At 37.1% G+C, this 12,450-nt stretch overlaps 1 protein-coding gene across 2 annotated transcripts in view; it reads left to right on the top strand.

Annotated features, from left to right (window-relative positions):
- Positions 1-12,450, top strand: part of LOC137502853 (gastrula zinc finger protein XlCGF57.1-like) — a 67,620-nt gene that overhangs the window by 20,958 nt on the left and 34,212 nt on the right. For both annotated transcript variants that reach the window (XM_068229984.1, XM_068229983.1), the window contains exon 3: positions 8,967-9,047. In XM_068229984.1, coding sequence (XP_068086085.1) covers positions 8,967-9,047 — 81 coding nt within the window. The remainder of the gene's footprint in view (positions 1-8,966; positions 9,048-12,450) is intronic.

Here is a 12,450-nt window from a genome sequence, read left to right as displayed (position 1 = left end):
ACGTGTACTCTGACCACAACTTGTTGGTCATGAAATGTCATCTCAAGTTGAAGAAATTGAAGAAAGGAAAGAATGCAAAAAGATGGGATCTAGACAAGTTGAAAGAAAAGAGTGTGAGGGATTGTTTCAAGTAACATGTTGGACAAGGACTAAATGAAAAGGCTGAAGGAAACACTTCAGAGGAAGAGTGGAGAGTCATGAAAAATGAAGTTATTAGGGCTGCTGAAGAAATGTTAGGAAGGAAGGAAAGATCAACAATGAATCAGTGGATGACTCAGGAGATACTAGACCTGATTGACGAACGACGAAAATACAAGAATGCTAGAAATGAAGAGGGCAGAAAAGAATACAGGCGATTAAAGAATCAAGTGGATAGAAAGTGCAAGGTAGCTAAGGAAGAATGGCTGAAGGAGAAGTGCAAGGATGTCAAAGGCTGTATGGTCTTGGGAAAGGTAGATGCTGCATACAGGAAAATCAAGGAAACTTTTGGAGAAAGGAAATCTAGGTGTATGAATATTAAGAGCTCAGATGGACAGCCACTTCTAGGGAAAGAAGACAAAGCAGAAAGATGGCAGGAGCATATCCAACAGTTGTATGAAGGTAAAGATGTAGATAATTTGGATCTGGAACATGAAGAGGCTGTTGATGCTGATGAAATGGGAGACCTAAATAGGAACAAGGCACCTGGAATTGATGACATTCCCTCTGAATTACTGACTGCCTTAGGAGAAACCAGCATGGCAAGGTTATTTCATTTAGTGTGCAAGATGTATGAGACAGGAGAAGTCCCATCCGATTTTCGGCAGAATGTTGTTATACCTATTCCCAAGTAAGCCGGTGCTGGCAGGTGTGAAAACTACCACACCATTAGTTTAGTATCTCATGCCTGCAAAATTTTAACATGTATTATTTACCGAAGAATGGAAAAACAAGTTGAAGCTGAGTTGGGAGAAGATCAATTTGGTTTCAGAAGAAATGTAGGAACACATGAAGCAATCCTGACTTTACGCCTGATCTTAGAGGATTGAATTGAGAAGGACAAGCCCACATACATGGCATTCGGAGATCTAGGAAAGGCATTTGACAATGTTGATTGGACCAAGCTATTTATGATTCTGAAGATGATAGGGATCAGATACCGAGAACGAAGAATTATCTACAATCTGTATAAAAATTAGTCTGCAGTGATAAGAATCGAGGGCTTTGAAAAAGCAGCAGCAATCCAGAAAGGAGTGAGGCAAGGCTACAGTTTGTCCCCTCTCCTTTTCAATGTTTACATAGAACAGGCAGTAAAGGCAATCAAAGAGAAATTTGGAAAGGGAATCACAGTCCACGGAGAGGAAATCAAAACCTTGAGATTTGCCGATGATATTGTTATTTTATCTGAGACTGCAGAAGATCTCGAGAAGTTGCTGAATGGTATGGATGAAGTCTTGGGTAAGGAGTACAAGATGAAAATAAATACTGTAAGTCCAAAACAAAAGTAATGGAGTGCAGTCAAACGAAGGCAGGTGATGCAGGAAATATTAGATTAGGAAATGAGGTCTTAAAGGAAGTAGGTGAATATTGTTACTTGGGTAGTAAAATAACTAATGATGGCAGAAGTAAGGAGGACATAAAATGCAGACTAGCACAAGCAAGGAAGAGCTTTCTTAAAAAAAGAAATTTGCTCACTTCAAACATTGATATCGGAATTAGAAAGATGTTTTTGAAGACTTTCGTGTGGAGCATGGCATTGTATGGAAGTGAAAGATGGATGATAGCTAGCTCAGAAAGAAAGAGAATAGAAGCTTTTGAAATGTGGTGTTACAGAAGAATGCTGAAGGTGAGATGAATAGATTGAATCATGAATGAAGAGATACTGAATCAAATTGGTGAGAGGAGATTGATTTGGCTAAATTTGACGAGAAGAAGAGATAGAATAATAGGACACATCTTAAGACACCCAGGACTTGTTCAGTTGGTTTTTGAAGGAAGTGTAGGTGGTAAGAACGGTAGGGGTAGACCAAGGTATGAATATGACAAGCAGATTAGAGCAGATGTAGGATGCAATAGTTACGTAGAAATGAAAAGGTTAGCACAGGATAGGGTGGCATGGAGGGCTGCATCAAACCAGTCTATGGACTGATGACTCAAACAACCACAATTCACTACTTTCAATATGGATATGAAGCATATATTATGTAACACTGTGAAAGATGCAAACACAGCACATATTTAATTGATTTAGCAATACATTTTCCCATACTGCTTGCAATATAATCAACATATGCACTATAGAAAGAAAGGACTTCATAATTAGTGACATAATCTTGATCAAGTCCGATAAAACTAATTTCTTTTGGAATTGTCTGTACAAGGTCAGGGTTCAATAAAACAGTACCTTTCAGAAAACATTAGAATTACAAGATGGGCTAATCTGACCAGTGAGACACTTCCTTTATAAAGTTTTAAATTGAGCAGCATTTTATTTCCCTCTCTGTTCCTCATCCATGAGTGGAATAATTCTTAGTGATCCTGGCTTAATCTCCATGTGAGGAGGTATCTTAGTACAGAAATCACTCTCCGGACATATGTTTCTGCCAGACCTTGCACACTTAACCAATCAGAAATTATACCATTCACTGCAGTTAATTTCTTAGAGTTACAGAGGGAGGAACCATCTGTTAGTCTAATATTATTATGATAACTTGTGCATTTTTCAATATCAGTACAGATTTTGGCCTTGTTGATAAATCTGTTTGCAGCCTGGGTTCACTTACCAATAGGATGGCATGAATTTATTAAACAGAATGTAAGATTTAGGAACATTGCAAACTGAATGGTACTTTCATAATCAGTAAATACTTCAAGACCTAGATCTCTGCAAAATTTAAGGGTATTAGCCACATAGTTACTAAAGGTTTATGCATCTAAGGAAACGCGTACCTTCTACCTCACCCACTCTAAATTCTTTCTCCTTAATCTATAAACAATGTGCAGGCCATTCACTTCCAGAATCAAGGAAAGGTAATGCCTTTTGTTCAGAGTCTGCTGGATGAGGAAAACAGCACCGGGAGTTCAGTCTAACAATCTTCATTCCTAAGGCTATTAGTCCCATTCCCATCACAACTGTGACTTTATGTTCTTGTCTCTTGCAGTTTTCTCAGATACTTTCTCACCAAATTTTACTTCACTTCTTTGGGCCCTCTGCCCGCTGGTATTTTCGAGCTCCTCTTCAGTGCTGTGACCATAAAGTCTAATGCTTCCTTGGCCACTTCATACTCGCCATTGTCTAAACATCCCTGACCTAATTCAACATAGACTCAAAACTGTTTATTGTCCCACGCCAAGTCCTTCTAACAGCCATTTCATCAAACATGTAAGTTCTGAGGATTGTTTCTGAAATAGCTCTAACATTTTTCTTTCTTTTGAAAGATCTCCTCTGTAAAACCTGGACTGCCATCTGTACATGTTACCCGGTAACAAAGATGTTGAAGATGTGGTGGTGTAAAAAACTTCCTGAGGTAACAATAGGGATACAGGGGATATTGATCTGTGGTATGGTTGGCCTGAAGCCTGACAAAATCTTGGATCACCTCTTGTAAATAGCTACCCAAAGCATTGAGACTGGAATCATTTTCATGTGAAGACCTCAATGATTTCTTGATGATGGAAGACTTTCCTCCTGTTCCTCTTTGTCTGCTCTGCCAATACTTCAGCTGTCTTATTTTCCTGGTAGCCTGCACCAATAGCTGCTTTTTTCTGTTGGCTGGGGCAAAACATAGTTTAGGTCCTTGGTTTTGTAATTTAAAAATAAAACAATTTAAAAAAATGCCATCCAGGTCACTACACTTTTATATTGCATAATAAATAAGAATGGTCCATGTTGTGGGTTACTGTAGTCACGTCCTAGTTTGTGAACCATGGGCAACGGCTGAGTTGCCTAGTAAGTGATCCTGAGAGTCGGGATACCAGTTGCTATGGAATGGGAGTGGGCATCTCGGACATATTCTGAGTCGTGGCCCTCCTTGTGCTCAGGCGGCTAGGACTATACAATTCACCGGAGGTCCGTAACCCGTTAGAGGAGTGATCCTCACTTGGACTATGTGCAAGTAGGGTAGCGTCCTGCTTCATGAATTTACCAAGTTCAGAACATTTTAAGCAAGCTTCAGACCTATGGAAGTAACAGAGTCCCAGTCCCATTTGACAGGCGAGGGACTCCTTGGAAACAACTGGGCGAACGAAATGGATTTAGACGGGGAGCTGTCAATATTAATGGGGCTTATGGAAGAAAGTAGAACTGGCTGAGTCAGCTAAGAGGATGAATTTGGATGTGCTGGGAGTAAGTGATATTCGGGTAAGGGGAGATAACGAGGAAGAGATAGGAGATTATAAAGTATACTTGACGGGTGCTAGAAAGGGAAGGGCAGAGTCTGGGCTAGGGCTGTTTATCAGGAATACCATTGCACGCAACATAGTTTCTGTTAGGCATGTAAATGAGCAAATGATGTGGGTAGATTTGTCAGTTGGAGGCATTAGGACTAGAATTGTCTCCGTGTATTCACCATGTGAGGGTGCAGATGAGGATGGAGTTGACAAGTTTTTTGAAGCATTGAGTGATATCGTGGTCAGGGTCAACAGCAAGGATAGAATAGCGCTAATGGGTGATTTCAGTGCGAGAGTTGGGAATAGAACTGAACGATACGAAATGATGATTGGTAAATGTGGGGAAGATATGGAAGCTAATGGGAATGGGAAGCATTTTCTGGACTTCTGTGCTAGTATGGGTTTAGCAGTTACGAATACATTCTTCAAGCATAAGGCTATTCACTGCTACACATGGGAGACTAGGGGTACCAGATCTATAATAGACTATATCTTAACCGACTTCGAATTCAGGAAATCTGTTAGGAATGTACGGGTTTTCCAGGGATTTTTTGATGATACAGACCACTATCTAATCTGTAGTGAACTAAATACCTCTAGGCCTAGGGTAGAGAAAGTGAAATCTGTCTGCAAACGAATAAGTGTAGAAAATCTCAAGGAAGAGGAAATTAGACAGAACTACATGGATATGGTTAGTGAGAAGTTTCGAACAGTAGACAGTAAGCAGGTTCAAGATATAGAAAGTGAATGGGTGGCATAAAGGGATGCTGTAGTAGAAACAGCAGGGAAATGCCTGGGAGGGACTGTGTGTAAAGACGGGAAAAGGCGAACATCTTGGTGGAATGATGAAGTGAGAGCAGCTTGTAAATGTAAAAAGAAGGCTTATCAGAAATGGCTCCAAACAAGGGCTGAGATGAACGAAACAGAGTGAAACAAATAGTTGTTGAATCCAAAAAGAAGTCGTGGGAAGATTTTGGTAATAACCTGGAAAGGCTAGGTCAGGCAACAGGGAAACCTTTCTGGACAGTAATAAGGAATCTTAGGAAGGGAAGGAAAAAGAAAATGAGCAGTGATTTGAGTAATTCAGGTGAACTCATAATAGATCCCAGGGAATCACTGGAGAGGTGGAGGGAATATTGTGAACATCTTCTCAATGTAAAAGGAAATCATCCTGGTGGTGTTGCGAACAGCTAAGCTCATAGCGAGGAGGAAAATGATGAAATTACGCTTAAGGAAGTGGAAAGGATGGTAAATAAACTCCACTGTCATAAAGCAGCAGAAATAGATGAAATTAGACTTGAAAGGCTGAAATACAGTGGTAAGGCAGGGATGAAATGGCTTTCATAGAATAGTAAGATTAGCATGAAGTGTTGGTAAGGTACCTTCAGATTGGACAAAAGCAGTAATTGCACCTATCTCTAAGCAAGAGAACAGGAAGGATTGCAACAACCATCGAGGTATCTCACTGATTAGTATACCAGGCAAAATATTCACTGGCATTTTGGAAGGGAGGGTGCGATCATTCGTTGACAGGAAGCTGGATGAAAACCAGTGTGGTTTCAGACCACAGAGAGGCTGTCAGGATCAGATTTTCAGTATGCGCCAGGTATTTGAAAAATGCTACGAGAGGAATAGGTAGTTGTGTGTATGTTTCGTAGATCTAGAGAAAGCATATGACAGGGTACTGAGGAAAAAGATGTTCGCTATACTGGGGGACTTTGGAATTAAAGGTAGATTATTAAAATCAATCAAGGCATTTATGCTGACAATTGGGGTTCATTGAGAATTGATGGTAGAATGAGCTCTTGTTTCAGAGTATTTACAGGGGTTAGACAAGGCTTTAATCTTTCACCTTTGCTGTTCTTAGTTTACATGGATCAGCTGCTGAAAGGTATAAAATAGCAGGGAGGGATTCAGTTAGGTAGAAATGTAGTAAGCAGTCTGGCCCATGCTGACGACTTGGTCTTAATGGCAGATTTTGCTGAAAGCCTGCAGTCTAACATCTTAGAACTTGAAAATATGTGCAATGAGTATGGTATGAAAATTAGCCTCTTGAAGACTAAATTAATGTCAGTAGGTAAGAAATTAAACAGAATTGAAAGTCACATTGGTGATACAAAGCTAGAACAGGTCGATAATTTCAAGTATTTAGGTTGTGTGTTCTCCCAGGATGGTACTTTAGTAAGTGAGATTGAATCAAGGTGTTGTAAAGCTAATGCAGTGAGCTCGCAGTTGCGATCAACAATATTCTGCAAGAAGGAAGTCCGGTCCCAGAAGAAACTATCTTTACATCGGTCTGTTTTCAGACCAACTTTGCTTTACGGGAGCGAAAGCTGGGTGGACTCAGGATATCTTATTCATAAGTTAGAATTAATAGACATGAAAGTAGCAAGAATTATTGCTGGTACAAACAGGTGGGAACAATGGCAGGAGGGTACTCGGAATGAGGAGATAAAGGCTAATTTAGGAATGAACTCGATGGATGAAGCTGTATGCATAAACCGGCTTCAGTGGTGGTGTCATGTGAGGCGAATGGAGGAGGATAGGTTACCTAGGATAATAGTGGACTCTGTTATGGAGAGTAAGAGAAGTAGAGGGAGAACAAGGCGATGATGGTTAGACTCAGTTTCTAACGACTTAAGGATAAGAGGTTTAGAACTAAATGAGGCCACAACATACTTTGCAAATCGAGGATTGTGGCGACGTTTAGTAAATTCACAGAGGCTTGCAGACTGAACGCTGAAAGGCATAACAGTCTATAATGATAATGTATGTATGTGTAATAAATAAGAGTAGCAAGTGATTACGAGTAAATAATTTGAAATTATTTAGTAGTCGCCAATTTAAATGTTTAGGACGATGTTCCTTATGAGTTGCCTCTGCTGGGTTTTCTTGGTTATTTTTTATTGGCAGTGAGCACTCTATTTTTTGTTTGCAACTGTGATGGAAAGTGTGTGTTCTTATCTTTGAAGTGTGCAGATCATAAGTTACTGTATTGGGTGGGATTCAATTTGTCTCTTTTCATACTCACAACATATTTTTGAATTCATTCATTGGTCTTTAAAAAGGAAATAGGATATATAATCAAATAATTACTGCCTCTCACATTACTTTCTCTGTGTAAACATTAAAATGGGTTTAGTAAAAACAAGAATTGCAAGAGCAGTGTAAGTTATAATTCAGTAACATTTAGTAAAACAAAATGTATCGTGGGATTCGTTACACTGATTACTGCAGCCATTTGCTGAATGTAGAGCTTTCATTCTTGAGACAACAATCTAACCTCTTGCTTCTTAATACACCATGCACTCTCCCTGTATTTACAAAGTGGCCCTGTGGTTAGCGTCGCTCAGCTGTGAGCTTTTATTCAGGATATAATGGGTTCGAACCCCACTGTCGGCAGCCATGAAGATGGTTTGCAATGGTTCCTGTTTTCACACCAGGCAAATGGTGGGGCTGTACCGAAATTAAGGCCATAGTCATTTCGTTTCTACTTCTAGCCCTTTCCTATTCCATCATCACTAAAACACCTATCTGTGTCATTGCGACGTAAAAAAAAATTGCAGTATCCCTTTTGGCTGTCCATATATTCTCAAGCCTTCACAAGGATCGCTGATGTCAGGTATATGGCCCGTCTATGATATTGTAGCTCTTTGTGGTTCAGAAAACCTCTAGGAATAATTGTTTGTATTGTTCATGTCATTTAGGGCTTTTGTCCTTGATGACTTCCTTTCCACGTTTCATATGATGTAGAATGGAAGATAGGAATCCATCTCTCTTGAGATACCGTGTGCCCAATGCTTAATGTCCTCTGGATTGCCCAGAACAAGTGTTTTCGCTGATAATTTGTGTCTGAGTCTTGTCCTAAACTCTGATAATCTGAAAGTGCCTGAGGTATTTGCAGTGTGAATAACACCATTCCTTATATAGCCAGGTCCCTTAGGAAAGGGTATGAAGTTGATGTTCATATGTTTGGTTCGTATGTACATTTGATGAAACTGAGAAACTGGTATGTAACAGCACTATCTGGCTAGGAGAGGAAAGCAATGAAAAACTAACTCGCTCTTCTTTTCCTTACGTTAACTCCTCAATGACACATATCTTGCTATGGCAGAGCTTTTGAGGATCTTTCCTGCTTTCAGTCTGAGCACTTCACAGGCAAAGGGAGATATGGAAATATTTCTTGCTGAGATGTATTTGCCGGTACAGGATATAGAAGATAACAGTGATAAATGGTTAAGTTCTTAATAGTTTATAATTGGTTTGTTTATGATGAGCAGATTATTTGTAACTATGTATGTACATTTTCCTAATCGTTCATAATTATTTTATATTATATATTATATATATTATATAATATAATTATTCTATTCTTCAAAAATATCTCTGAGCATTCAAACAGGATATTTCTCCACTCCTGAAGGTATCTTAATTGTCATGTTTTTAAGGATACTCGACTTAGAAATTTTTTGAAAAATGATAATGAAACAGAAACTGACTCATTTGTTAGAAAATTATGGATTGTTAAGCCCACTTATATATAACTAAATTTCGAGATGTGCTTGAAAAATATGCCTAATATATTAACTTTTTTGCAGGACAATTATAAAATTACATCAGAGGAGATACATTTTAAAGAAGAACCCAGGTTAGAGTTGGCCAAGCCAAGTGAAACACAGGTAACTTATTTGATATAATCTAATATTTTAATTACATTTTTCTTATAATAGAATTTGTAAGAAACTGCTGAATTGATTGCATTGAGCAATTCCTCATTTTAAAGCAGACATTTTGAAGGTACTCGGGAAGATTGATAGTGAGATTTTCAATATTTTTGAAACGATTTTCATATTTTCTTTATGTAGTTCAAAATTTTGAGCTAGGTAATATATAGCAGCTGTTATTGTCAGGTTCTCTTGTTTCCAACTTGGAATGGGAATCCTCATATCACAGGAAGAATCTATTATATCGTAAATAGTTGCATGGTTTTGCCTACATTTATTTTCCGTATCAGAAATATTGGACCTTAAGCAAGACAGACACCCTCTGCACCAATGTTCAACATGCAAACATTCAACTTTCTACCTGAAGATGCACCTGAAGCATAGAATTCAATAAAAGCATCTGGACTTAGTATTCATACCGGCATTTTATACTTGTATCGTGCAATTTTAATCATCAATGTAGGAAGTCATTCTGATACTATTCTTACAGTCTAATTGCAACACATGTAGACCTGAAAACTTTTCATTTTTCATTGATCAGTACAACGTAATTTTATCTATCAACATTTCATCCACTCCATCATTTTTATATGTATCTTACTGCACCACATACACAGTTCACTCGTCTAATTTTTATTCCACAATGTAATATTGTCTTAGTCTCACAACACAAGATAAAAAAATGCCAGTGTTGGCACATCCTCAGATAATGATAATAAATTAACATAAAATCAGAAATACATACCATTATCCAAAGAGAAAGAACGTCGCCAATTGTGGAAGCTCTGAACTCAAGAGGTCTTGTGAATCAACTTAAATTAAGCTTAATTAATTAAACTTGGCTGAAATAATAATTCGTTAATAATTTTAAGAAAGAACCTTTAATTATCCAAATTATTTATAACTTCCTACTTCAAAATTGATGTGTGAAAATTCATAATTACTCAAGGAATGATAATACCTTTTCAGATAAATTAAAAGAATTAAGAATATAGAAATTCAGGCGTCAACCTCTTAAAAGAACAGAAAACACCTCAGAATAATTAATAATCGTTAGTTGGAAGTAAATTAAGATTAAATTAAATCCTTACAGTCTGAAAATCTTAAAGGTTTCTGAGAAATTGAACGGTGAAAACCTTCTAATGAAGTATCTCGGTTAACAAATTGCCCCACAAATAGTCATAACCCACAAAATCACACAATTTCAAATATCGAAGCAATAATAATAATTCAAGAACATGCAATTAAAATCAGATGTAGAATAACTAATCCAATATCACCCAAAGAGACGGTAACTCAGCTCAAATAAATAAGTCAATCACAGCAGTCACATCTGTCTGCACGCAAGATCATTCCCCAGAAAAAACATGACAGTCAAGCCATTAATAATAATAATAATAATAATAATAATAATAATAATAATAATAATAATCAACTGACCCTCAAATGTCAGTTTCAACACAGCAGGGCAAAAGTCACGTGTGCGTTCTATGACATCGAACAGAAACAGATGACGAGCATCGAAATCAAATGAGAACTTGAAAAACCGAGTAACTCATTAGATAAGCCTTCCCTGAAAACACTTTTCTTTCTTATACTTGGGCAAGATGTCTTGAAAATATTTTAGATAATTAATATAATTATTATGACATTAAGGAAATGAAATTCAAGCGCCATAAGCTTATTCAGAGACTACTTACATGATAGATTAGTTGAGAGCTCTTCAACGTAAATATACCTTTACAGACATGAAAATTAGAAATAACTGAATTAAAAGAAAAATAAGTATCATCCATACATTTAAATTGAAACCCCGAGGACATGAAAATAACGTAGATATGATTAAGACCCGATACTCAATTCTTGAATTTTAAAACAACCTCGAAAAGTTCAAAAACCAACTGTAGATTTTCTTACATATCCTTCCTTTTAAAAGTGTCCACGTCTCTTAGCATGATTACAGCACTCTCGTTTTGGTAGGTTAACAGTACAGAAACGGTTAAGATTTACTTACAAGGTCGGATGCTAGCATGTATCAAAATCAATATTTAAAAAAAAAAAACCCATAATTCTTCAGGCCTTACGCCCAGATTGGGAAAACATCACCCTGGAAGTCCCAGCACCATTCTTCCTTCTTCCTTTACAATTTTATCCAAGAAACAGGACCCGTAGCGAAGCGTCTTCTTCCAATTCAGCCACAAGAATCCAATAATTTAAACAGCTGCTCCTCAGAGTTAATTGTCAGCTCAAACTTCACTTATCGCGACCAGATAGCAGCACCACTTAGCGAGCTCTCGCCTCAAGTTTGAGTTGACCGCTAGATGTCTCACCATTACCCATTAAGGAAGATCATTCCTTCCGAAATTGTTTTCGTAGAGATGCAGACAGGTTCACAGCCCATAAATATAGTGCAGAGTACATAGTACCCTAGCAGGTAATAATTGTAATTCCATTACATTGGGACTTCGAAAAATCAAAGTGTATCTTATTTTAGGCTGATGGTGACCCACTTAGGGTCAAAACTAGTCCCTTGATAACATATTGTAATGTATTTATAGACATTGCAATTATTATACTGTATTGAGTAGGTGGAATAAACTTTGTAAAATTATATGTAATCTTAATTCAGTATGGAACCAATTATGAAATTCATAACCTACAAGAAATAGGTTTAAACGGTAATATAAATAAGAGAATAGGAGTAAAATTTTACTAATTATTAAGTAAGAACTAGTAAGGCTAAGCTAGGACTTAAAAGGAACCTAATTAACAAACTTGTAAAGCCTAAACATCTAAATCCTTGCTGATTTAACAAACTTTGGAAAATGTACCATAATAGCATTGGCACAGTTTAGGATGGATATCGTGATACAATTTATTTAAGTAAATAAATAAAAAGTGAATAATTTAATGAAATAAAATGATTTAACAACAATGAGATTGAAATACTATGATTAGTAAAGTTGACTATTCTAAAGGTAGAATGCTCAATTTCAAGGTGATGTGTTATTGGCAGATGGAGATTTGAGTACCCTATTATTAATTAAGTAAGAGGCATTTTGTTTGATTTGAAAGTCATATTGATCCGACGTTGATCCCAGAAATGAAGCATTTGTGAATAATGAATACGAAATACCTTCAAATGTAATTCAAGGAAATAAAGAAGCACATTTTGTAAATTACTTGGGTCATGTTCAGTGAAAATAATTCAGAAGTTTATTAATTTTTTTTGATGTCCAGATTTTGCTGTTAATAAAGTTTCAATTTTGTTTTGTTATGCATTTCATTGTGCCAACTGTCACCTATCCTATCACTAGTGCCTTGCGAATATAAATTTTTAAAAGAACTGTCCCTATAT

Source organism: Anabrus simplex, chromosome 13 (assembly GCF_040414725.1).
Source record: "Anabrus simplex isolate iqAnaSimp1 chromosome 13, ASM4041472v1, whole genome shotgun sequence".
In the NCBI taxonomy this organism is placed as follows: Eukaryota; Metazoa; Arthropoda; class Insecta; order Orthoptera; family Tettigoniidae; genus Anabrus; species Anabrus simplex.
Note: the sequence above shows the minus strand (reverse complement) of the source record. Positions and strands in the feature narration are given on the sequence as shown.